This window comes from Papaver somniferum, chromosome 1, assembly GCF_003573695.1.
Source record: "Papaver somniferum cultivar HN1 chromosome 1, ASM357369v1, whole genome shotgun sequence".
NCBI lineage: Eukaryota > Viridiplantae > Streptophyta > Magnoliopsida > Ranunculales > Papaveraceae > Papaver > Papaver somniferum.
In genome coordinates, this window is record NC_039358.1 from 158,115,589 (window position 1) to 158,143,426 (window position 27,838).

The 27,838-nt window shown below is 35.9% G+C and overlaps 1 protein-coding gene and 1 long non-coding RNA gene across 2 annotated transcripts; both read right to left on the minus strand.

Annotated features, from left to right (window-relative positions):
• Positions 1-4,605: 4,605 nt before the first annotated feature.
• LOC113305496 (probable serine/threonine-protein kinase DDB_G0278509) lies at positions 4,606-9,257 on the minus strand. Its single transcript, XM_026554525.1, has 5 exons — positions 9,025-9,257; positions 7,686-8,147; positions 6,312-7,596; positions 6,046-6,192; positions 4,606-5,375 (listed from the first exon to the last, which is right to left on the minus strand). Exons 2-5 carry the CDS (start codon positions 7,734-7,736, stop codon positions 4,783-4,785), a joined length of 2,076 nt encoding a protein of 691 aa, XP_026410310.1. The 5' UTR covers positions 7,737-8,147; positions 9,025-9,257; the 3' UTR covers positions 4,606-4,782.
• Positions 9,258-26,068: 16,811 nt separating this feature from the next.
• On the minus strand, positions 26,069-26,650 carry LOC113333652. The gene is made up of 3 exons (XR_003352180.1): positions 26,607-26,650; positions 26,305-26,382; positions 26,069-26,086 (listed from the first exon to the last, which is right to left on the minus strand). It is a non-coding gene; the product is annotated as an uncharacterized LOC113333652 (long non-coding RNA).
• Positions 26,651-27,838: the final 1,188 nt, after the last annotated feature.

Below are 27,838 nucleotides of genomic sequence, written 5' to 3' on the forward strand. Positions count from 1 at the left end.
TCTTTTTTCTTTTTTTTTTGCATTTGGTTTCCATCACCAATTAGTTTATGCAATTATACAAACCCAATAATGTAAGCAACAAATCATATTAATTACTGCCTATTCAGTTTCTCATTCATTACACACAACTTTTCCTCCGGATGATGCCAGTAACCCAATTGGGTATCATCGCACCAACTTCTTTTCTACAACATAGATGTGGCTCAATCAACACAAGAAATTATATTTCGACGATTCTCTCTGTTATAAAGAAAGTGCATTGAGTGAATATGAAGTGCTTAAGAGGGTGGGGTTTATCAGGCCCTCAAGCAGCTAAGCAGTTGTATGTATCTAAGACTACAATGTCCAAGAAAAACAGAACACATAAAAGTGCAAAGATGAACAAATAACCTACTAGCAGTAAAAAGACAAATTACATCCATAATACACAGTAAAAGATGAACTCCAAATTAACTGTAAACATTCTAATGTGCACAACAATGCACACATGTATTACATGTGCGCTATTATGTACACACGTACTTTCTGTCACATGTGCACAACAATGTACACTTATATTACAGGTGTACCAATATGTACACAAGTAATTTTTGTCATAACCAACAGTCAGTGACTTATAGATCACCGATTCGACATCCAAAAAATGAAAAAAGATTGTTCACTAAAATTGGATTAAGAGTGCTAGAGTGGGCTTGAGCCAATTTTGACAACTCATATAACTAGCTATTGCCAACTCTAGGCTCCAGGTATTACTACATTTAGGGGAATGCCAGTCACTATCTATCACCTAATTTAGGCTCCAGATATTTTCCAATAAAGGCTAATCTACATAAATTCATATTTCGCATAAATCCATGATAGAAGTATTACTAAATCCATATTTCCCATCAATTCAAATTTCCCATGAATCCATGATACAAGGATTACTAAGAGTAAATCTATATAACAAGCACCCTAACTTTCAGACATCAGTTTAACTATATGTCTTGCTTGGAAAACAGAATAAGCTAGACATTATACCCCACAAATCAAGGGAATATAAGGATGCATAGTAAAGGTAGCAAGATTAGTTGCAACATTTTCATAACATGTAGACGAGACTCCAAGCATCTAGTTCTGGGGAACAAATATAACTTTAAAAGAAGAATATTATAAAATTATGTTGTTAATACAATTAAATCCCAGTAGCAACGACACAGTTACAATTGTAACTTACCACTTCACTCCCATCATGGACGAACTGTTGAAAGGACCCTACTGTCCTGAAGAAGAAGAAAAGAACATCAATGAGAGAGGTGCATCATTGCATCAACAATAAAAAAGCGTCGGAACGATATTCTTTGCCAATAAAAAAATATCATGTCATGTAACGGGATGGACTTATTACTTAAGAGCAGCGACTCTGACTCGTGTGCTGGTCTCGTCTTAAAAGAACTTTAATAATAGAGATTGCAGTTCGGAAAAATGTGCTTGCAATGTATTCCCAATCATTTCGGCTAAAGAGATGAATATGATTAATGCGGATGAAAGAATATCATAATCGGAGATAAATAGGTAAGTAGTAAACTTATACCTGAATGAAAATACTTACAAACATAATAATGCAAACTATATCATTGCTGCACTGCATGCCTGACAAAAAGAAAAAGAAAAAGAAAAAAGAGGTATGCATCAGTTAAAATGCCAAGGTACACTAATAACATCTTCTAAGTGTTCAGAAAATATCATGCAAAGGTAGGGCAGGCACATAAACATTCATGTATTCGCAAACCATTAATATTAACTAAAATCTCAAACCAAGCTCAGAACCCATCCAATAAGAAAGATGCTTGTACTCAGGGTACTTGCAAAATACTCTCGCTCTCTGCGACGAGCAACAATCATGTCAATACTCTTGTTAATATTGACTTGGGAGCAATTAACCACACCAATCCAAGGGAACTATATGAGATATGATTAGCCTCATAATATCAGGAGAATCCAAAGATTATGCTGCATTAAGATGATTTAGGATCAACAATGATCTCTGCTCTCAATTAAACCTCCATTTATAGTAGTTCATGGCTTTAACAGTTTATTAGCACACACCACAAAACACAAGCCTCTTTAACAATAAAGCCAATTCAGATGATATGAAAAAAAATCATAATTCGAGGTCTAACAAAGCATATAAAATTAGACATGAGACCGAATGCATAGTGCGTACACAATTAACCACCAAATATTAATTTCAATACATTTTCAATCCCAATTTTTATGAACAGATAGCTGCTGAGATTAACAAGTACACTGCAAACATAGTTTAACTATCAAATAATATATTTTCAAACTAAAGTAAAAGTGGGAATTATTTACGCTGAGTAGTAGAGATTCTAAAGAGGATTCTTCAAATCCAAACTAATAAACTTGAAGTTATCGCGTGTATCCAACATAAGCAACATTTTCCCCAACAACAACACATATCTAAACTCATGGATTGAATAAAAAATTGAAATTGAAACGGAAGTAATTATTTTTTTGAAATCGTAAAAAAAAAATTAAAATCGATTCCGAAATCGATAAATAAACAGTTGCAATCAAATTAAATGATAAGAATAGATTTACGCTTATCTTTCCAATCGCTTTCAACGATGAACTGTTCGATATTGAAATTGAATCTCATCAAGCTTTCCCATGGATCGATTAATCTTCAAAAAGGTACTGACAATAACAATTTAGGTTTTCAAGTTGAGTCAAATTGAATCGATTGTTTGTTTGATTCTCAAATTTATATTTATGTTTCGGTTCAATCTTCGATTGAGAAGAGATTAGGTTTAGGATTTGTTCTTCAGGGGAGAGTTGTTTCAAACATTGAAATGATGAACCCTGATTTTGGGCATACCTAAATCTTTCTAGGCATACAAAACAATAGTCCCATCTTGGGTGACCTTATAAGGGGTACCCTATGGGTAGTTCAATTACCTATATACCCTTAATACAAAAATCTAAAATCAGTTTTCTAAAAAATCAAAATCAGTTTCCCTTACCATCTTTTCTTCTTCCTCCTCCTCTAGCCGAACTCTTCCCCCTCCTGGGAAAAAAAAATTCATCATCGTGATTAATTGTCGATTCGTAAAAATTTGATCGTCGATTAAACTCAACCACATAATGACTCGTACAAAGAAAAGCAGGGACTAGGCAAACCAAATCGTCTTCTAATCCATCAATTGAAGAAGAAGAACCAATTGAAGATGAAGGTGTAGAAACTGAAAATCAACCACCAAATGAACCAGAAATTGAACCAACTGCATTTCCAACTCCGGAAACGAGGATAAGAAAGCAAGTTTTACAAACCCAATCTCCTATTTGATGTTTTTCATCGATTAAATGACGGTTACAGTGTTGGGTTCGGCTCAAAATTGAGTTGCGTTTTTAGCCGAACTGTTCTTCACAAAAGCTTCCTGTAAGTGTATATGAACAGTTCGGCATGAAATTTCAAGCCGAACCTAGTCACAGATAGAGATGCATAGGGGTACGGCGTATTCGATAATCATAATATGTGCCGAACCTAGCACATTTACGAGGTTCGGCTATTACGATATTCTCAATATGTGCCGAACCAATAACAATATTTTAACCCAAAAAATAACAAATTGATGTTCGGCTCATACGATTTTCGAAATATAAGCCGAACCAGTAATTATTTTTTTTCCGAGCTATTCAGGATGTTGTTCGGCTTACTATGAAACTTTCATATAAGCCGAACTAGTGTCTAGTAAAAGGGTTGGAATTGAAAATTATAGGTTCGGCGCATGCAGTAAACAGATTCAGTGAGCCGAACCGTTCATCAATTGGTAGATTCGGCTCATAGATGTGAGCCGAACCTCAACCTGTTTCGCCGAACCATGATCCAAAAAATCATCTAAACAACCTTTATAATTCTGAAAATTATCTTAATCACTAAACAAAACATTTAATCACTAATCAATATTACTAACACTAATACGTAAATGGTAGATTTGCCATTAAAAAAAATTTGGGTTAAGGGGTAATCTGACTTTGCTATTTCACAACCTTTTTTGTCTTTATGCAGTATGCCTAGTAAGATATCAGTATGCCCAAAATCAGGGTTCGAAATGATAAAGTAGAAACTGGAATTATGCTTAAGTAGTAGCAGTGAAAAAGATCGATTTGGATTGAATCGTCAAATAAAGGATCGACCCGTTCTAAATTTGGTGAATTAGGACCTCCTAGTACTAGGCTTTGAAGGGCAGGACTAACCAGTCTAAAGCCCAACAAAAATGGGACTAAACGTCAATTTCTACATTTGGTTTGTGCCCCCACCCCTAGAGAAAACATGGGGACCGCTGATATTGAATGTGTGAGTTTGGGGTAAAGTTGAGAGAGGAAAATGGTGGTGGTGGGTGGTGGTGGGGGGGGTGGTGGTGGTGGTGGTGGTGGTGTGTTTGGTTCTGTCGTCTGACACCTCTTTCTGAACTAGCTAGCCTGCAATTTTAGCTATTAGCTAAAATGGCAAGTTCTCTTCCGTCCAAATGAAGCACAGCAATGTTGTAATAATCCTCTAGGTAATCAGTCGAAAGGAAAATGTAAGCCAACAAAGAAATATTAGGAAAAACATCCCAACGATGAAATTTCACATTAAAACTAAACCAAACAATCTCATATCCAACTGCATGAAGGTCACTGTTACCAGCAAGAAACAATGAATACAAGCAAAAAAGGATTTTAGTTATTGAAATAGCAACACAAACTGTAAAAGAGGACTTGGGTACCAAAATAACTTTAAGCAGCTCCAAGAAATCCCTCACTCTGACTTCGGCGCATAGAGAGATTTGCTTGTAAGCTCAGCAGTCTTGCACTCGGGTCTGGATAATGATGGCGAGGATGATGAGAAATTCCTTTAGCCGTTCCACTTATATGGGGAATACGCCCGTGTCTGCCCTTAGATGGCTTTAGTGAGCTGACTGCTTGGCTTAGACGGCCATGAATTGAGGAAGAAGAGACCTTGCTACTGCTGGCTACACTAGGGGCAGCTCCCTTTCTTGGGGCAGACCGAGCTGGGCGCTCAGCAACCTCTTTCGAGGAGTTGGCTTTGATCGATTTCTTGTTGTAGTAAACCAGATGCGGTAGAAGACTTAATAGATATTTCTTTATTTGTTCATCTCCTACATTCTTTTGGGCTGGATTTCCTTCCAAGCTGATAGTCTGCAGGGAGATGTAGTTGGCTGCAAGTTGTCCAAGGCATTTTGATGTTGAAATTTTGTTGAAGCGCAGGTCTAATATGTTGAGTTTGAGTAGTCTGTGCAATCCTTCCACCTCACTAATTTTGTTTCCAGCAAGATATAACTCCTTCAGAGAGGAGCAGGAAGCAAGACCTACAAAAAGAAGAAAACATGAGAACTGTAATGTTGCAACAGCCTCATCATGCCTCCAACGTTCACAGTTCATATATATAGTTAACAAACAAAATGAGGCATCGGCAACTCAAGCAGACCAGCCTAGATTCAAGATCTAACTCCCACCAGCCAAAGTTAAAACATAGTTAATGCATGAAAATGTTGTGGCACAACTAGATGGTGGTTGCGCTCTGTAGGAGTCGCTCTCAGGTCTGTTACTCGCAAGGCAAGCTCACCATAATATTCAGAACTCGGATATTAAACTGGAGCTCAAACCAAGATTAACATATTCTGAGTTGTAAATTCGGCCACACTCACATTGTAACATTCACTTATGCTAGCTAGAAGGCAATGATGTCCAGCAGTTAGGCTCAGATTTATCGGTTGCCAGCTTAAATGAGGTTATGCGTCTTCAGAAACTGTGAAGCTTTCAGCTAATAATGATTTAAGCTGTCTGAATGTCGGACAAGGCTCAGGATACAACCACATGTATCATACCGTCAAAAGTTCACGAAGAGAGTTTTGGGGTTTTCTATGTTACTTTTTTTATTATTATTATCGATTTATTTTTTCTTAAATATTTTTGTTCTTAAAAGGAGAAGCTAATTTATCATAAAGATCAAGGAAAAACGTCAAAAAAACTCCATACCGTGACCAATCCGAGATATCCTATTGTAGCTTAGGTCCAGTATACGGAGGCGCGTAAGTTCACGAAGCCCTTCAATGGTGGAAATGTTGTTTTTCGACAGATTTAGTACATGAAGACCTCGTGGAAGAGCACCCGCAGTTATCCTGACTGCATATAAGTAGATAAAGCTTATATAAATAGATCCTCAAATGCTGAGAACCCGCAAATTGACCAGCTATAACTAATAAAATTTGCAGGAAGAGAAGGAACCTTTAAGGCATGCATACCTATGGAGTTTCCAGATAAATTAAGAACCCTCAAGCTAACGAAGGCACTAAGAAATGGTATCACAACCAATCCAAGATTCACCATCTGTGCTGACGCAGATGTAGGAGCCAAAGAAGAGATGTAGTTCTTAGCCACCTCTATAGAGCTCTTAGCATCCAACTTCAGATTAGCTGCATGACCCAAGATATTGGATGCCTTTTTAACCTTCGTCGAATATGAAGGTTCACCTGTTTCTTGCAAAGGGATCTTATCCTTGAGATCAATTGTGCTCACCCAGTCCTCAATACGCTTGATCTTGAAATCCTTGCTGGGTAACTCATCCAAGTTCACAGAGGACTCGCTTTGCAAATCTTTCACCGCATCTACCTTGTCTATTCCCTGACTCGCCCAATCTTTTGTGACCCCGCCACAGGAATCATATTCATCACTGAACGAATTATCATTTTCATTTTTATCATTATCATTATCGCTCCCAAGCAATTTATCGTCACTCTCTTGATCTGTCGTTGCTTGGTAACAACCATCGTAACTTAACACTTCTTTCCCCTTCACAGATATTTTATCTAGATTCTGAGAACATCTACCTTGGGATTCAGAATATAAATGAGATGGTGAAACTTCCTCAGAATCAGGTAAAACATCTTCAAAATTAGGCATCGAGCAAGATTTTCCAATCATGGGCATACGGAGTCCAGAATCATCAGAATGCCTTTCTAACTGCTCTGAATAATCAGAATGCCTTTCTAGCTGCTCTGATTCCCTGCTTGTGAAGGAGTGTTCGCTATGCCCTGGATGGCTATTTTCTTGTAATGGTTCAATGTCCAGAGCCTCGTTATACTTGTTAAATAAATCCGTCTCAGGATCAGGGCTGTCAGATGGTTCCTCCAAACCACTGTGGTCACTGCCATCAAAACTTCGATCATAATTCATTCTGTGGGGATCATCACATGAGAAACCTTCACCTGTTTCATCTTCAATGTCAGAACCATGAGAAATTCTACCTTCTCTGTCCAATCCACTTCCAACAGACCTACTTTTATTTAGATGTGTCCTCGGATTAAACTCTTCTGGACTGGAAGCGCTCTGCATTTCCTGCAATTTCCAGTAGCATTCGCTAGCAGGGGAACTAGTGACTTTGTCTGGACAGGTGATTGATGCCATGGAAGGACTAACCTCACACTTACCTAAGCCCAATGTCTTTAAGTTACTATGAGCAGCAGGTTGATCCAGTGAGGTCTTCTGAAATGTGTTGTGCATTCCTTCAGTTGGTCGTTGGATTGCCTTCTGAAAAAGAAAAAGCAGGTGTTATTTCAGAAATAAATTTCAATTTTCAGAAATAAATTTCAATGATGCACAGTGATAACTTAACACACCTTTGACTTGTAGCTGGGAATGTGTGTATGGAAGCATGAAAACCTAACCATTGTTGCCCCGTAGACACTTCATTCACAATGCAAGTGTAAGTTCAATACTGAGAACTAGCTGATGTATAATTAACTACTATGACAGAGATGCTCAAAACTCCAATACAATATAAACTTCGACGATGTTCGCTGTATGCAATAAAAGGGATACGGAAACGGCAAGCTTTCTGAGTCTGAGCCACAAGAAACGTTAGCCGTAATCAAGAGACAAACCCTCCAAAACACGACGCAGCCTCCAAATGTGTGATGATCTTGATCTCCTCAACACGCAGACCTTAATTACCCCCTCATTATTGCCCCACACCCAGTCAATGGTGCGAGAAGAGTATGATCTTGTTGTAGCGGCCAGAGTGAAAATATGCTTTGTTAACTAGGAAAATCCGACCCCAAACATACAGACGAGATGCAAATCTGAAAAAGTATATAGACATCCATAAGAATTAACTACTTGATTTCTATAGAAGCACAAGAGATCTTACAAAATCAACACAATGCATACTTTTATGTTTGTGGTGAGTGATAGTAATAAACTGATTAATTAGAAAAAAATTAGGTTTGTGATTCTATAATTTTAAGTTAAAATAGGATGAGAAGACCAATTTTCTAATCCAAATTATTTTAAAAACAGAGAGTCTACAAACCCTTCCTTTGCACACAAAAGAGAGGTATGTGTCATCATTCATCTAAGTAGATGAAGGTTATAAGTTCAAACTTAATGAATCATATTAAAAAATCAAAAGTCAGATGATATCCAAGAATATGTGAAGTTTGCACCCACTACAGATGCTAGTGGTTGATGACTATAACGAATTGACAGATTCATCTTATACTGTATAATTACAGGCAGCAATTTCACACACAGGATTTTTCCATTGGAAAAAAAAAAGAAAAGAGAATTACTGGAACTTTTTTTTTTAAATATTTTTGCATACAAGATAAGTTTTTATATAACCAAAAAACAAGACTGACTTTGCAAGAGTACTTTAATAATGTATGAACAAAAAGATGCCTTGTGAATCAGTTAAACCAATGAGAAATCTAGAAAAATCAATGAAAAGATCTTCAACTAAAACCAAATCTTACTTTTCAACAAAATTATTCAATAGAATTAAAAGAATTATGAATGATTTAATGAATAACTTTATCAATCAATGGTATCCAATAACACAAAAACAATGATATTATTCCTTTGCCTAGAATTATCAATTCAGCAATCAAAATTACCGAAATCAATCAAATTATTCAAAACAATAATAAGAGATTATAAACGAGAAATTAAGAAACTAACCTCTCGATAGCCAGATTGTAACTACGAAAACCCAAACCTCCCGCTACCAATTTCCTACTTCGTTTTATGAACTTATCAAAAGAACAAAAAGAATTTTCCTTTTGTTACCGTTTCTCTCTTTTTTTTCTCTGTTGCTTATTTTTCTGTTAATGCGATAAGAGAGAGAAAGTTTCAACGCTAACCCTACGAGAGAAAGATGGAATGAAGGAGGATGAGAATCCCTTGCTTAGGTTTTGATTGGATTTTATAATAATCATCACAAAATCAAGGGTTTTTAATTTGCGGACCTGATTAGTTCCCACTAATGTTTGTAACTAATATTCGATTAAGGTTTTAATTGTTAACAAGTGCTGATCGTTGGATCTAGGTTTTTCTTGTCCCGCAGCTTTGTGGGATTAGTTTGTCTGCTAATCCAACGACTGCATACTGAAATAACGGTAAGTGATTCAGGAAATTATGACAGATGTCGGCTGCAGCTGTTTGCCACCTGGGTACGAGCACTTGTTTTTTCAAAAGTGGAATTTATTCATACATGCGATTAGTCAAGGTTTACATATTTTAGGAATGTAAACCAATTTCCAATTTCCAATTTCCATATTTTAGGAATTTATTCATACATGCGATTAGTCAAGGTTTACAATTGGATAAAAAAACGTTCAACCAATTTCCAATTATAAGCATTAACTTCCGAATGATTTATTTATTTGATTCTTTATCCCCTTGATAACGTCGATATTTTTTCGAGTCTCGAGTACTGTTTTGATCCTTGTCATCTGCTTAATTTTATCAGAATGTTGGTTATTTCTTGATTTTGGTGTTTTAGTCCACGATTGGTGTAGAACACAACAAATATAGCTAGCCCGATGTTTGTTGTTGGTGTAGTGGTGATAAACCCGGAGTGTGAAGGTTGTTACACCTTCTTCAATGTATATCCACAAGAATAGCCTAAATTTTGACGGATACTTCATTGTCTGAACGTTGAAGTGATCCCTTGATGTTGTTGGTGGTTGTGTAGCTGAGAGGTTGGTGGATTGGTAGTTGTTGTTATGGTGGTGGGGTGTATGTATGTCGCCCTTGCCTTCTCTGCTCACCTGTTGTCGTTGTTGATTATGAGAAACTTGCATAAAGGAATCCTGTTGTTGATGACTCACATTACCTGAAGTATCCTTAGTACTTCTAACATACTTGTTTAACAACATGAAAGGGAAAACACATGATGGGAAATACTGAACTTAAATCTAGACCTAACCAACAAGTAACCCACATTGCTGGATTATTCATGAACATGAAGGGAAATACTAGTCTAATTTCCGAGCTTCCCATAGAAGTATGCGTAGGACTACGCAGATTTCATATTGTCAATGGTTGCATCTTTTGACAGTCCAGCCGTATGGTAATCATTCAGCTTGCGAGAGTCGGACCTTGCTAAACTCTCGCATTTTTCCATCGGCGACATGCATTGCTGGGTCTCCCATAGTTTAACTTGCTCTCTTTGCATTCTCCTTGGGTTCGATTTTAGGCATATATGCATCTGGGCATGGACAATGTGTTTCGATCTTGTTACCTTTAGTTGCAATCATTCTCTTTATGAGATAGAAAAAGACCACGTGATCACCTAGTTTTTGTCCTATATCCTTCTGTCCAAATGTTTCCACGTGTCGTCCCAAAGGACCCTTATCACTTCCTTTGTCTGAAACAGAAGCAGAGACATGGACATGTTTTCAAACCAAGAAATATCCCCACTAGGTTTATTACGACCCGAATCCATTTTACACCGAGTCGAAGCATGTGGGTTTCGATGACCGAGTTATCTTCTGATTCCTCAACCCGGGTTGCCTCTGACTCGGTCAAGCTGCTCAGCATAAACAGTGATGCAAAAATTAATGCCATCTTCCCTGTAAAAAAACCTTGATTAGGAGTGAAAATTCTTTGGTATCTCCAACATGAGCAGAGCTTTGGAATTGATTTCCTCTGATTAGATGGAGTTTCAGATGTATTCCCGAAGTTGTTGGACAATCAACAATTTGCGGATGAAGATTTATCATAATATATGTATTCATTTTCAGTTCTCCTTCCAACCTATCTTCCCTATGTGGGTTAGCGTTGTTTTTTTGTTTGATGATTACAAGGAACTGTATATCCATACTCTTAATCCTCTTTACCTATATCGGCTTGGAGATCCAGTTTTGGGTCCTCTTGAAGGTCAATGGATTTATATGAAACCTATTATAGATAAACCGATAGATAGAGGGACCAATATGGTGAAAACAAATTAAAACGATTGCGGGATGATATTTCAAAGAACGGGTAGCGCCTTGATGTAGGTGATGTTGAATGGGGTTTTATGCATGGAAACTGTTTTTATTGATTTAGGCATAGTAGGGTTAAGATATAAAAATCTAAAAAAAACAGCAATGACTGCGAGGTAACTGTGACTCAAATGCAATTCTAGTTTCCCATAACATATAGGATTATTTTCGGAAAAAACTGAGTAGAACAGAACCATAAATACGAAAAAAATAAACAAAAAATAAACAGGCACGATGCTTAAAGAAAACTAGTGGAAACTTATAGGAAGGTAAAACGGAGGGAGATTCTAGGAACTCAACCTAGTTTCCAACTTCTAGAAGAGTCAGATATTCATTTACTCGACCAACAATATAGGAAATTAAAAGGTCTGAAGAATACAGGCCTTCTGATTTCATCAATTATAACATTATCTCAGTTCAATCAACATCGAGTTGAAAACTATTATATCATTTCTCGGTCGAACTCACAAGTGTTTCTATATCAATCTTGTTGTCAAAATTATATCTTGATTTCTAGTCTACATTTAGTCAAATCTCGGATTAGGATAGAAGTGTGTAATTGAGAATCGGATATCACTGTGTTCTATTGTTTGAAAGCGAAAATTAACAGGAGCTCTGGAGAACTTCTTCAACAAAAGGTAAGTGAACATTGAACCACCTATATCTCAAGTTTTCACCTTTTTATCTATGAGACATTGTCGCATGACTAAATTAGATAGTATATGCATAACAGAAATTTCGAGTCAAGTTTATCTCGAAATACGCTAAGCTTAAGAAAATTTGTGCATACTTGATGAATTTGGTTATGAAAAATTTATTGTTTATCACCTAATTACGATTCAAGTTTTAATCATTTGAAAATAGCCTGGGACAGTGATATGTGTCATTGATGTTATTCGGGAATGTTTCAAACCGATTATTAAAGAGATATAGAACTATTGTAAGCCTCGAACGGTGATATGTGTCATTGATGTTATTCGGGAATGTTTCAAATCGATTATTAGAGAGATATAAAACTATTGTAATCATGAATACAGGAAAATATGCATACCAGTTCACATATTGTGAGAACGGTTATAAGTCCATAGTCGTAGTACATGTACCTTGTACACGTATCGGCATAGCTATAGTTCAGTAGCGAATTTGTGGTACGCATACCCGATATTCATACCATAAAAGGTCTGTTGACTCATGAACCAGGAAGGTACACGTACCTTGTTTGCAAACCAGAAAAGATTTGTTGGTTTCAAAACCGATAAGGTACACATGCCCAGTATGCAAACTATAAAAGATCAATGAGTTCCTGAACCCGTTTTTGTCTTAAGGGTACAAATACCCGATACATGTACCATGACAGAAATACTCACGAACAGATATACAATACATGTACCCTATTTTTAGATGCATCATAATTATTTCTATGAGATAGTGGGCATTTGAGTAACTCTCTAAAAACACTATCTAGACATGTTTGATCACAATCACGACTTAAGATTAAGTCTTAAAGTGTTATATAAAAAATAGTTAAGCTTATCGTTCAATTGGCTAGTTTCGTCAAACCTTTCATGAACGAGGCATTGTACACGGTTCGGTTATAGTTCATCCTAACCAGAGTGTATATGTATGTTAATCTCAAGTCAATTTTTTCATCTAACGGTGAATATTGATTGCTTGATTCCAAAGCTACCTTAGCTTAAATTTAAAGCAACCTTGATCTTGAAAGTCTATATAAGAAGAACCTCAAGCAATTGGGATCTTTAAATCCCTGACACTATTCTTGTGTGTCCTAGTTGTAAACTAGAGTCGTCCTCTCCTTTAAACCTTTTAGGTTTAGCGACTAAAAAGACTTCAACTAGGGATTCGTGAAGCCAGGTCCAACTATCGTCATCTTGATAGTCAGTGTATCCCGATCTTGTTTTGATCGTCGAGACTTGCTCCAACAAACAAGATAGATAGAAATCACAAAGTTCCTTGTGTCAGACTTTGTGATTCCACAAGTTTATACTTGTGAGGTGAATAATAATCTAGGATGCTCTTCGGGAGTCATAAGACTGGATTTTAAGGTTTGCTAGACTTTATCTATTGTAATCGATTTCCTACCTCACCTTGATCTTTGATCAGAATAGAAATCACATATAGGCTTATCTGTGGGAGGCAGATTGGTTTAAAGTCTTCAATTAAGTTGAAGCAACTCTTACGTTGTAAAGGATGTCAGCTAAGGGAATCAATTGCGCGGAGTCCTGCTGGGTTTCAATAGGCGTATGGAGAGTGACTGTAACTGAATCGTTGTAATGGTATATTCGGTCTCAATTACATTCTTGTCTGAAGTTCTGATAGTAGGCTAGAGTTTGGTGTTCAAATATGGACTCGACCCCGGGGTTTTTCCTGCATTTGTGGTTTCCTCGTTAACAAAATTTATGTGGTTGTGTTATTTCTTTTCCGCATTATATTGTTTATCTTTATAATTGAAATATCACAGGTTGTACGTTAAAATCAATTCAAGTAGATAAGTCCATCATATTGTTGGATACGACTTGATTGATTCTTGGATATTGATCTTTGGTACCGTCAAAGTATTCTCGCGGTATAATCAAGTTCACAAACTTGTTTCTATTAGTATTCCGATTGTGGGAGAAAGAGATATAAGCTCTTCATATAATTCCTGATTGAGTAGCATTAAGTTGTAACTCTCAGAATTGTATTTGAGTTCAGTCCATACAGGTTGCCTCAGAAAAGGTTTGTGGTGTATTTTGGTACCCCCGCATTTTCAGTTGGTATTAGAGAAGGCAAACACGCGAAAGACCTAATAAGTTTGTGTTTGAAGCAATCTGACTATATGGACAGAGACGAAATCTCTGATAAACGTTCCACCAGTTTAAAAGAAACTGTTGTTATGGATTCTATAAAAGAGGCCGAACTTTCAAACTCTCATATAAATGAACACTCCGTTCGCAAAAAACCGTTGATTATTAATAAGTGTTATCCTTATTATCTTACTGATGAGTCTGACACAAAAGTAGAAGGGGAAGCAGCCAAAGAAAGTACTGAAATTTTAAAGCATGTAGTATTTCCGTCTTCTAAGGTCAATCGACTGAAACACAAAGTCAATAATATCATTGGTATAATTTCTGAACGTGATTCTATAACAAGGGATCTTCTTGAAGATTATCTGGAAGTGAAATTGAAAATTATTTCACTCGAGGCTAAATTTAAAGATAATTCCCTAGAGATCGAACGATTGTTGAGTAAGAACACTACTCCATGTTGCAATAGTGAATCCGAAGAAACTACCATGAACATAGCTTTTAAAAAAGACGATGAGTTGGAAAAAGTAAGAACACCCTTTGTTTATGATAAACTAACAAAACCGCACTTAGAAACCGATAAACAAAGTACTAGTACTTTGTCAAGAGATGATCAGTTAAATTTCTATGACCAAGAAAAAATTGTGGCTCTGAGGAGGAAGATTTTTTCACAACACGAGTTTGATAAAATTACCTATTCTGATTTCATTGAAACTTAGAAAGTGTGCTTCTATTGAAACACTAAAGAACATGTTCAAAGAAAGTGCAAACTGAGGTTGGAAAACTATCAGTTTGGCCGTCTCCAAGACACCTTAAATTTAATTCTGAAGGGTGTGATTAATATTCGGATGTCTAAACCACTTGGGGTGAAAGCACATTCAAGCAATTTTGCTTATAGGAATATCAATTTTTCTTGGTGCATGAATATTTGAACAAGTCAAAAAGGTAGTATACAAAATCGGTTAAAGAAGAACTTAGAAAATCCATCACAAATATGGGTTCGTTAGGATATTCATACACCTCCTGAGAAAATTGTTGTTTCCATCAATGAAACGATTCAACAAGCTAACATGAATTTGATCATTACAGGATATAAACATCTTATTGATAAATCATTGTCGTCTTTCAGACAACCAACCTCAGGTAAAGGTTCTAATCTTATCTCTTTTCATGATGACAGTAATTTCTATGATCACTTTTCGTGTCCAAAAATGATTTTCTCAGCAAACGGAAGAACTAAAAATAAGGGTAAACATCAGCATAATCCCTCTGATGAGAGTTCGGCTCACCCTTGACCAAATTAGTGACAAGACTTGGAACCTTATTCATAAAAATCCTGATGGATAAGGAATTGTTGTGTAACATGTGTATTATTTGTCAAATAGTATTTTGAGTGATGAGCTATAATCTTTTTCAAATTGCAACTTGTACGTATTTTTGTGATCTTCCTTATCTAAAGATCGCTAAAATTTCCTGTTGAGCTAGGCTCCAGACATAACAAGCATTCAATGATTTTACTTTCATGAATATTAATACTCTTGTGCTCTAAATTCATTGTTTATTGAGCTAAGAAGTATTTGATATTCGTATATATATATATATATATATATATATATATATATATATATATCATAAAAAAGGTAAAAAATTGCGGTATTGAAAAATATTGTGTGCTCTAAAAAGATACATTTTCTCTTTAATAAAAAAAATCCTTGTTTTAAAAAAATTGGGGGTTATTGGTTTGCGTACCCTAGGTAAAAACCCTATTTTTCCAGAAAAGGTCATGAACAGACCCACATCCCAGAAAATACCTCTTTCAAACCTGTTTATATACCCTAACTTGTGTTGAGAATTTCTCATCCAAGTAGTTCCGCAACCAAGCATGTCATCTATGTCACAAATCCTTGAAAGCATGGAAAAAACTATTTGCAGAGGTATTGAAACAAGAGGAAAGAAGAGAACTCTGGTTGATGACAAAGTGGTTGAATCATCTGAAGATCTTCCTGGTGTGAATTGTTATTTCACTATGATCATCAAGATGTTGAACATGAAGAGATTATTTCTGCTAATGTTATTTATGATTTTCTTAAACAATTTGGGGAAGCAAAGCCGGAACTTGTTGAAACATTAAAAGGTATAGACATGTTACGAACTGAGTTGAAAAAGGTTTCTGCTGACCTTATTCTCATGAAATCATATGTTCGTGATCTTCTCAATGAAGATATTTTCTCTGAAGAGCTTGTGGAAACAGTTGATGAAAAATTCAAGGGTCTTAATACCAATGAAGAGTCTGGAAAAATCTATCTTATTTTGTTTTCATCTTTGTTTCTAGGAAACTTCTTGTGAGAATTTATTCTTGTGTTCAAGAAGGATAACTAGGGTTTGGTATAGAAAATATTGTGATTACACAAGCTATTTCCAACGATTTTCATCTTACGCGTTTTTAGATTTATTTATTTAAATTCTAGAGTTTTTGGAAGATGAACTTGCGGTATTTAATCATTATTGGTTTAATGTATTGCAAAATCTTATGAGACATATGTGTCCTTTACTTTTTGTAAATTGAACTGATATCTCATATATACTCAAAAGTGAAATCTATTATGTTTTTTGAACTAAAATAGAACAAGCTTTATGAGAATTTTTCGTAATATGGGTCTACTTGTGATCACACTCTTATGTTATTACTGCATTATCTACTCCGTAAGATTTTCTTATGTTGAGACATATCGATTAAAATTGTTTGTTTGTTCGTAACTGGCGTTGAGATTAATTTATGTCGAGTTTTAGGATACAAATCCATATGATTTGTTAATGTCTGACAAAATCCTTTCTTTTTTAAAGTAAGGTCACTCATGTTGTTCTCTTCGGATGACATCAAATGGGGGAGAGTTCTTAATTGAACTTGTGCTTAATCGCTATAACTTTATGGGGAGAGTGGATGTGAAATTTAAAGGGGATGCTTATATCTTAAATCTCCTAGTTGAACACTAAGTATTTTATAGTTTGTGATATCGTATAAATTAAAGTTGATATGTATACCTTTCAAGCCTTGAAGTATCTTTTGTTTGAATTCACTACGATCCCATAGTACCTTTGCCAATTTTTATTGACAAAAAGGGGGAGAATTAATTAGTAGTTTCGAACTACATCCATATGGTTTATATATCATTATGTAAAGGGGATTGAATCAACATCTATAGGTTTAACATACTATGCAAAATATGTAAGTATCGACTAAGGGGAGAAACATATCACCGTAGTATTACTTCGAAGTTGTGATACAATTGAACTTTGGAGAAGATAATAATATTATGTTTCTCTATAACGACGATTGAGAATATTTGTTTTCAAAGTTGTTATCGCTACGGATTTTCAACAAAAACGATGCTGAGTTGAACACATTCAGAATCATTGAAACTTGAAGTAACAAAGAATTCAAGGAGCTGAAGATCCAAGGAAATCAAGCATGGTGAATTCTGTATTTTATAAGCTTTATTTTTTAATCCATATGTATTGATAGTTTTGTCACTAAAATTGACAAAGGGGGAGATTGTTAGAGCATTGCTCGGTCGAACTCACAAGTGTTGCTATCTCAAGATTGTCAAATTTAGTTGTGAAAACTATATCTTGATTTCTAGTCTTCATTTAGTCAAGTCTCGGATTAGGATAGAAGTGTGTAGTTGAGAATCGAATATCACTACGTTTTACCGTTTGAAGGCGAAGATCAACAAGAGATCTGGAGAACATCTTCAACAAAAGGTAAGTGAAGACTGAACCACCTATATCTCAAGTTTTCACCTTTCTATCTATGATACATTATCACATGACTAAATTAGACAGTATATGCATAATAGAAATTTCGAGTCAAGTTTATTTTGTTATTCGTTCTCGAAATATGCTAAGCTTAAGAACATTTGTTTATACTTGCCGAATTTGGTTAAGAAAAATTTATTATTTATGACATAATTATGATTCAAGATTTAATCATTTGAAAATAGCCTGAAACAGTGATATGTGTCATTAATGTTATTCGGAAATGTTTCAAATCGATTATTAGAGAGATATAAAACTATTGTAAATATGAATACATGATAGTATGCATACCAGTTCACATACTGGGAGAATTGTTATAAGTCCAGACCCGTAATACATGTACCTTGTAGACGTATCGGTGTATCTATAGTTCGGCACGACTTACGCATACCCGGTATCCATACCATAAAAAGTCTGTTGACTCGTGAACCAGGAAGGTACGCATACCTAGTATGCAAACCAGAAAAGATCATGCCCAATATGCAAACCATAAAAGATCTTTGAGTTTATGGACCCGTTTTTGTCTTAAGGGTACACATACCTGGTACAACGTGCCATGACAGAAATACTCCCGAACAGGTATACAGTACACATACCCGGTACACGTACTTACCTCGTCGAATATTTTTAGATGCGTCAGAATTGTTTCTATGAGATAGTCGGCATTTGAGTAACTCTCTAAAAACACTATCTAGACATGTTTGATCACAATCATGATTTAAGATTAAGTCTTAAAGTGTTATATAAAAAATTGTTAAGCTTATCGTTCAATTGTATAGTTTCGTCAAACCTTTCATGAACGAGGCATTGTACACGGTTCGGTTATAGTTCATCCTAACCGGAGTCTATATTATGTTATGTTAATCTCAAGTCAAGCTTTCATCTAACGGTGAATATTGATTGCTTGATTCCAAAGCTACCTTAGCTTAAATCTAAAACAACCTTGATCTTGAAAGTGTATATAAGAAGAACCTCAAGCAACAGGGATCTTTAAATTCCTGACACTATTCTTGTGTGCCCTAGTTGTAAACTAGAGTCGCCCTCTCCTTTAAAACTTTTTAGGTTTAGCGACTAAAATTACTTCATCTAGGGATTCATGAAGCCAGGTCCAACTATCGCTATCGTGATAGTTTGTGTATCCTGATCTTGTTTTGATTTTCGAGCCTTGCTCCAACAAACAAGATAGATAGAAATCACAAAGTTCCTTCGTCTCAGACTTTGTGATTCTACAAGTTTATACTTGTGAGGTGAATAATAATCTAGGCTGCTCTTTGTGAGTCATAAGACCGGATTTTGAGGTTTGCTAGACTTTGTCTATTGCAATTGATTTCCTACCTTACCTTGATATTTGATCAAAACGGAAATCACATACATGCTTATCTGTGGGAGGCTGATTGGTTTAAAGTCTTCAATTAAGTTGAAACAACTCTTAGGATATAAAGAACGTCATCTAAGGGAATCAAATGCGCAGAGTCCTACTTGTAACTGAATCGTTGTGACAGTAGATTCGGTCTCAACTACTTTTCAGTCTGATGTTTTGATAGCAGGCTAGGGTCTGTAGCGGCTTAATACAGTTTAGTGTTCAAATCTGGACTAGGTCCCGAGATATTTTTGCATTTGCGGTTTCCTCGTCAACAAAATTTCTGGTGTCTGTGTTATTTCTTTTCCAGATTATATTGTTTATCTTTATAATTGAAATATCACAAGTTGTATGTTAAAATCAATTCAAGTAGATAAGTCCGTCGTAATTGTTGGATACGACTTGATTGATTCTTGGATATTGATCTTTAGTATCTTCATATAATTCCTGATAGGGTAGTATTAAGTTGTAACTCTCTGAATTGTATTTGAGTTTAGTCCATACAGGTTGCCTAAAAAAAAGTTGTTGGTTTATTTTGGTACCCCCGTATTTTCAAAACCCATCTTGATTTAGGTACGAATTAGCTGATTTGTTAATATACAAGCTCAGCCTGTAAAGAAGGAGAAGAAAGGAGGTCGTTAATGGTGGATCGGTTTCAAACTCTCCACGAACCGGGTTGTAGAGCAAACTTGCTAGAGAGAGAAAAAACATTTTAGGGTACGGGTACATATGGAAGAAGATTGGTCCAATTTATAAACGTGGACCTCGAAAATACTCCTCTAAGAGAAACTGCAGTGGACGACTAAACCCAAATATTTGGTCTTTTGGACAGACGTAGTGGGACGTACTATCGATCAAATTTTGATCAACGACTAAAGCCCAGACTAAATTTGGTCGCCGACCAAGACCAAACCCAAATATAGTGGAGCGTTGATATAATCTCCGTTTCACAACGGGCGTTGATATAATCTCCGTTTCTCAACGCGCGTTCGTAAAGAATTCGTCCAACGAACAGGCGGGTATATAAACTTCGCCTGTATGAGACGTTGATTAAATGTACGCCTGATGGGGCGTTTGTGAAGTTAACGCCTGACTCCAGGCGGTGATAAAGTTAACGCCTTAATGGGGCGTTGATAAAGTGTATGCCTGATTCCAGGCTTTGATAAAGTGTACGCCCCATGAATGATTGAACTTGTACAGAATTCAAATTTGAAGTGTGAAAATATTGGGGAAGAGCAAATATTTTGCATCTTATGCTTCCACGAAACTAAATGTTTTCATTTTGGTTTCTAGGTCAAGTGCAGCATGTCATAGCTAATTTTGTTTTTGATTTCGCATATAACACCAAATGAATGTTGGAAGCATCACACAGCAAAGGTAGAAGTAACCATAGTTTGGAGGGCCAGGAGTACAAAGTACAGACAACAAGCTTTTCAAAACACATCCTATATACACGTCTCATGGGGCGTTGATTATACAAACGCTTGGCTTCGAGCGGTGACTTTACGTACGTCTCATGGGGCGTTGATTATACAAACGCTTGGCTTCGAGCGGTGACTTTACGTACGTCCCATGGAGCGTTGATTATACAAATGTCTCTTTTCCCGGCGTAAACTATAAGAACGCCTCGTATCGGGCGTAATCTTTACCAACGCCCCACGTCGAGCGTAATCTTTATCAACACCTTAATTGGGCGTAATCTTTATCTACGCTCCACAATCAAACGAACATTATACGTTCGCTCGACTAAATATAATCGCCTACCACTACGCCACACGACGTCCTAAACTCAAATTTGGTCTTTTTTTTTTAGTCTTTGGTCTTTGGTTATACTCGCACCACTGTGGACGCTCTAAGACGGTCACGACCATGTATCGTGAGTCATGAGTGTGAACCTCAAAGTTATGCTCTTAAATAGCGACGTGAACCTACTTTTTTCCTTCTAATACAGTGTTAAATAGTTGATAACACCGTTTTTAGTGTAGTTTTCAAGTGTTTTCCCCCTATAGTGGTATAAAAACTGGGTATTCGTAGGATAGGAGCATCTTTGAAAGAGGGTACAAGATCAGTGTATTAAACCTATGAGTTCATCGTAACATATCTACGAACCACGACCGAGATGATAACACATGGAAGACATTTGGAAGGATCAACGTCCGAGTTTAAAAGAGGAGATTGGACGATAAATGCAATTGGTGCAGAAAATGGAAGGTGAACAAATAACCAAAGTAAGGTGAGACCCGATTTCCCAGACACTAGTGAGATGAAGTATATCGGGAGATGGAGAAAAGTAGATCGAGGATATTCTCTAAGAACTTGGCCATTACACCAGATGAAGACAGAACAACTAAGATATACGAGTCTAATATTGTAACTTTGGTTGTATTATGATTCATGTCTGTAACTTCAGGGCTACGCCTAAGTCATGAAGAAATCGCTAACTTCTTTAGGAGTGAAAGAAGTATACAGTGAGATTGAAAGTGTTCTTGATAAAGAATAAAAAAAAAAATTATCCCTTGATCTTTGTATCCATTCCACTTAAATAAGAACAAGTTATTATCCTCTCGTGACGTATATAACGATACCGAACCCCATACATTATTGTGTGTTGTTTACTTCTTGTGATTCAAGTATATGCTATTATGTTTAGTTATTTGTTCATTAGATGATTAAACGGTATGAGTTCATGAGATGTGTGGTTAGATTTCTGCTATTACATTTCTCGAAAAAGTTATAACATGTATTTCTTAGGATATAAACAACCGTTAAGTGTGGAAAAGTATTTTCATTCCGGGAAAAAACAACTATTCCTTTTTAGAATTAAAGATTTCGTAATTATAATTATAATTTTAAATATGAGTTTATTTCATTAAATTCCTTAAATTTGAACGGCAGAAAAGCGTGATAACAACGTTAGATTAGAACCGTTTCCACGCACCTTAAAATTTTGCGTATAAATTTTTATTCAATATATTTTTAATTTTTTTATATTTAACACATATAAAAAGGTTTAAAAACAAGTCTTTTCCTCCTAAGAATGTGTTTGAAGCTAATTCTTTGTTGATATGTGTTTCTTACAAAGTTTTACATTCCTACCAAAAATTAACACAATGTGAAACATACAACCATACATTCTACCACTTTGAAAATCAGTCCCGGAAATTAATGACCAAAATTAAATTTGATAGATGGCAAGATTTATTATCTCGAAATGCACTCATTTTTTTTTATAGGAACATAGAGATTTGTAAGATGAACATATCAACAAATTTAGCTTCAAACTCATTTCCACTTGATTTTTTTAGAAAAACTGGTCGAAACATTATGAGATGGTGTGAGAATCACCTTGTGAATGGATCCTTGATAAGCACATAAATACTATATTTTAGACCCATATTTATATTAGCTAGTACTCATATTTTGACTAACGATACTATTTTAGTGTTTTTGTAGAAAGTACAAGTGAATTCGATCATCCAAGGAACAAACACCTAAATTGCAGCTTAAATAGCATTTGTGATCAGAGTTACTCATGTTGTTATCCACGGAAAGAGCCTTGAATGTGATGACCTGGTATCTTTGTATATCAGCATCACTCAAGCTTTACCATTCAAGACAACTCTCACATATTCTAGTATTGTCTTGGCATGTTTCAAACAAGCCATGCAGGCCCAATAGTCGTGGCTTAATTAAGTCTCAAGTCTCCAGCCCTCAAGTTACTCAAGCAGCTGTTCGTTTTCTATTATTCATTGCTCTCTCTATTTGGTTGTGAGAGATGGGGACTGGCATGGTCTCGTAAGCTAAATAGTTGCAGGCGGCAGTGGAGTTCATACTCAAAAGCTGTTGGCGATCGTTACAACGAGAGAGTGCTTACAAGGTCAGAAGTTAATGAAAGGTGCAGTTCTCAATTGTTTGATGCGAATGGAGTTGTCGATGGTTTAGCAACAACAATGGATTTCAGGGGATAATGGAGTTATTTGCAAGAAAGTGAGTTGTCTCTGCGATGGGGTTCGACTGAAATAGAGGTGTTGTTGCTGATGGCAGTCACGACGAAAGATTGGGACAGGTGTTCAACCATATTGCAGTAGAGAAGATGGAATTGGTTGAGGTGGACCGTGTGTTGGCCAAGTCAGGGAAGGTATAGTAGGAACTGAACTGAAGTTCAGGGAGAAAAGAATGGAGCTGGTCTGACGGTGTTGTGTGGTTTAATTGGTTGAACTGTTCGCAACCATTGGGTGAAGGTTAGGAAGACGAGATTCAGAAGATTATAGAAGTCAGTGGTGCTGGGGTCTGAATTGGTAGCCGCTGCATTGAGAATTGGCAGTAAACAAAGTTTGCCATGAGTAGAACTGATGGAGAGCAGAGAAGACACGAGAAGCTTGATGATGGCTGAAATAAGCGCAGGCAATGGAGTTTGTTCAGTCGATGTCTGAGATGAGTGCAGCTGAGTAATGATGGGTTATGGCAGAAAAGTTGGTGCTGGTGATTGACTGCATGGTTTTGGACGAATGAAATTTAAGAAGTGGTGCCTGCCTGGCAGAGAATGGAAACTGTGCTGGAGTGGGGTTATCTATGGACTGAACGGTGAAAAAATGGGTTTGGTCTGCTGGTGCAATCGTTGGGAGAAATTGCATGGAATGGCTTTGATGTGAACGGAAGATGATTGCAGTGGTGGGTTCTCGGATGGAATTGGGTATAACCCATTTGCAAATTGTTGTTAGTGCTGATGGAACTGTGTTGATTGAAGATGTAAGTAGAAGAGAGTTGTCTGGTGAAGGGCAAAAGACGGACAGGGAGTTGTTGCCGGTCTTTTATGTACAAGTCAGACGCCAGCTGGGGGTTAGGTGATGAGTTCAAGAAGTTCAGGGAATGGTGGTTGGTGCTGACTTCCGAAGAGAGCCTGAGTTTGGACTTGGTCTGGATTTAGAGTAAGTGATTATGCCGGGTAGAGGTGATCTGAGTTGACAATTCAATTGGGAATTCAGGCAAAGGTGGAGTGAGTCTGGTTCTCGGGAATACTGCACGATACTTTGCAACCAGTTACCCGTGGGACGAGATTTAGAAGGCCAAGGAATAAGTGGTTGTGGTCGGAAATCAGTGTGGGTATTGTTTTGGGCCTATTCGGCAGTTTCATGTTTGGTCTGATTGAAACCCTTGGCAGCAATATATGTTTGAAGACTGAAGAGAGACAGAAAAGAAAGGAGAGGCTGGCGCGGCACAGAGCCGTGAACTGCAGCTAGGGTTTGAAATTCATTTTCTCCATTTCGTTTTTAATTAGCTAGCGATTGATTTTAGATTTCTTTATGGCTTTTGAGAAAGCCATGTCTAGCTAATTCATGTTAGGGTTTAGATAGAAATCAATTAATTATGAAAACTCTATATTGATATATGCTTAATAATGATTTGATTGATTAATAGTTTTTCTTCACAAAGCTTGGTGTTTAATCGTTTATGTGATTTTCTTGATTATTTATGCTTTTGAATTGATATTTCGTGCTTCGGTTAAATCCCTAGACGTGGTATGCAAGGATTGATAGGTAATGCTTTAGAATCACTGCCCATGAAGCGAAGAAAACTATAGCGGAGAAACATTATTTGAAAATAAAAGCATGGAATATATTTTGAAAGATTAGTAGAGTTTGCATAGTTATTTGGTGGAAACCGAAAATCCTAATAATCCGCTCTCATTCCGTTTATTGTTAACAATTATTTATTAATTCATTTTGTCCCGAATTCCTGATAAATCGTTAAACATCGCCTTATTGATTTGTTGATTCTTGGTATTAGTTAGTAAAAGTATTTCACACTCCTCGTGAGAACGACCTGTACTTGTCATTGTCTACTAGTTCAACGTTGTGCACTTACAATATTATTATTGTAGGTTTCCCAACCTACCAATCCTTCCCCTTTAATGAAATAAGTTTCAATCAGAATCTTACTGATTTTGATTGTTTTATTTTCACAACCTAGATGCTAACTGATCGGAGTTATTATGATAGATGATGATTGGATTCCTAACCCATATGCATGAAATACTTTTATATCTGAATAAATACACATACATATATATGGAACATTGACTTGGCTAGATAACCCCACTGATTTGGCTCCTTATGTTGTTGAAATAACGTTGGGTTTACGGTAGAATGCGTCCCACTGATATATGCATGCGGTAACATGGAAAATATTAACTTCCAAATCATAAAATTCAATTTGAGAAGTTCAACAACTCAAAGATTTGGGGTATCTTCATGGTTGTGTTTTCACATATGTGACTAAGTAGGACACACCCTATCAGTATCAAGGCCCATTAAACAGAAGCCACGGAGAAAAAGCTCCACATATTATGGTCATGTTCTGTTTTTAATTAAACTAGAACCGAAACCGATGAGTTCAGTATTATTGATTTCCAAACAGATATTACGATAGGAAAATTGGTTGATTGGTCCAAAGCCCATATAGTTATTTATAGTAAGGTCCAATCAGAATTTTTTTTTATCCGGAGGTCCAAAATTAATTAAAAAAATAGAAATGACCATAATACCCCCTACTACCAAACGTGTGTGTCTACACTGCTTACAAATTTGAGTACATATCTGGCACATTGCTCACAAATTCGAGTACATATATGCTAACAAATTTGACTACATATATGCCGCACTGTTTACAAATCTGAGTACATATCTGTCGCACTGCTTACAAATTCGAGTATATATCCGCTGCTTACAATTCGATTACATATCTGCTGCACCGCTTCCAGGTAAAGTACATATCTGTTAGAATCAATTATAAATAAATTAGCACATATTTCAGTATTGCGCATACGTACTCATGGATCAAACAAAAAAAGTGACAAAACTCTGAATAAAACAGAATCAAAAGAAGTTTCTATCAATACGCCTTATACGTACTGCGTATTCATGAAATAAAAATCAACTGCCTGTAAAAAAGAATTGATGAATCCTCCAAATGTCAGAGTTCAGTGCCGTACCTCAAGCCAAACTGATGTAGTTTCACTTCCTGTGAACAGGTATTGACCTAGAAAGATGGTGTCTCCTTTCTTTACTGCCTGCACAGAATCATATAGCTTAGGATAACATAGTCACACAGGTATCGCAACGACAACAATTGGAAGGTTCAAGGGAACATCTACACTGTCATCCTTCTTCCTAATCATTGTTTTCCAATTTTACGATATACATCAACAGAACGCAAACATATTCGAATTATGTGACAACAATTCCCAAGCCCAAACTGAAATTACACTATGATTTAACCAAAATTTCAGCACACCTTTGCTAATCCATCATAATTGATTGGCAATACATCTGAAGTTGATTCTTTATCTTGATCCGGAGTCAAAACAACCGATGATTCAGCCTTCAGTGCAATCGATTTTTCACTTTTATTAAGAACTTGCAATTCAGGGCCTATTGTATCTAGCATAACCTGAAACAAGTGAACCAAAATATATGCACATTTATTATCAATTTTCACTCTATAATCCATAATAGCAATTCCAAAAAAACGATTCAAAAACTGCAACAACAACGAAGATCATGACTATTCCTAAAACAATCCAATTCAAATCAACAAAACTTACAGCACAGAGCTTCTTATTACTCTTAACAAGTATGATTAGTATGATTTTGAGAAAATAAAGAAAGAAAATAACTAGAAAATCAAATTGAGAGTTCAAATAAGCTAAAACCATCAAAATATAACCAAAAAATCGAATAATTACGATCAAGATTCATAAAAACAGTACGTCATATACGTACTGATGTTTAATACACAAGCAAAAACTGAAACCAAACATATAGAAGCATAGTAAACACAGAAAAATCAGTACGTCATATACGTACTGATGGTTAATACATAAAACTAAACTGAAACCAAACCAAAAGCCAACAAAATGAAACTAAAATTCTAGATCTACAAACGAAACAAACGTAAAACATGATTTTATAACTAGATCTGGACTATTTTCATCAAAAACCTTCAGTACATCATATATGTATTGATGATTAATACACAAAAGCAAACTAAAAACAAACCAAACACCAACAAAACCGAGTTAAAACATCAGATCTAATAATGAAATGAACGTAAAACATCACTATCTATCTAGATCTAAAGTATTTTTACCAAAATTGAAGTAAAAAATTAACGAATCAAGCATGAAGATCAAAAACACAAAAAAACTGAATTTAATTCCTCTTTTCGGAACCTTAAAATCTGAATTTTGAATTATTTTTCCCATGAAATCAAGAGATTTGGATCTCAGATTAAGATGGAATCAATAAAAAACTTAAAATAAAGATCAGTATAGGTAAATCAACTTACGAAATACCTCAGAATCAAAACAAATATTTCAGTATTACATATACGTACTCATGGATCGAACTCAAAAATCAATTAAAAAACGTTGATAGAATCCAAAAACAATGACAAAACCTTGAATATAACCGAATCAACATCAGATCTAATACCTAAACATTAGATTTTGCTATAAACATAAAAAT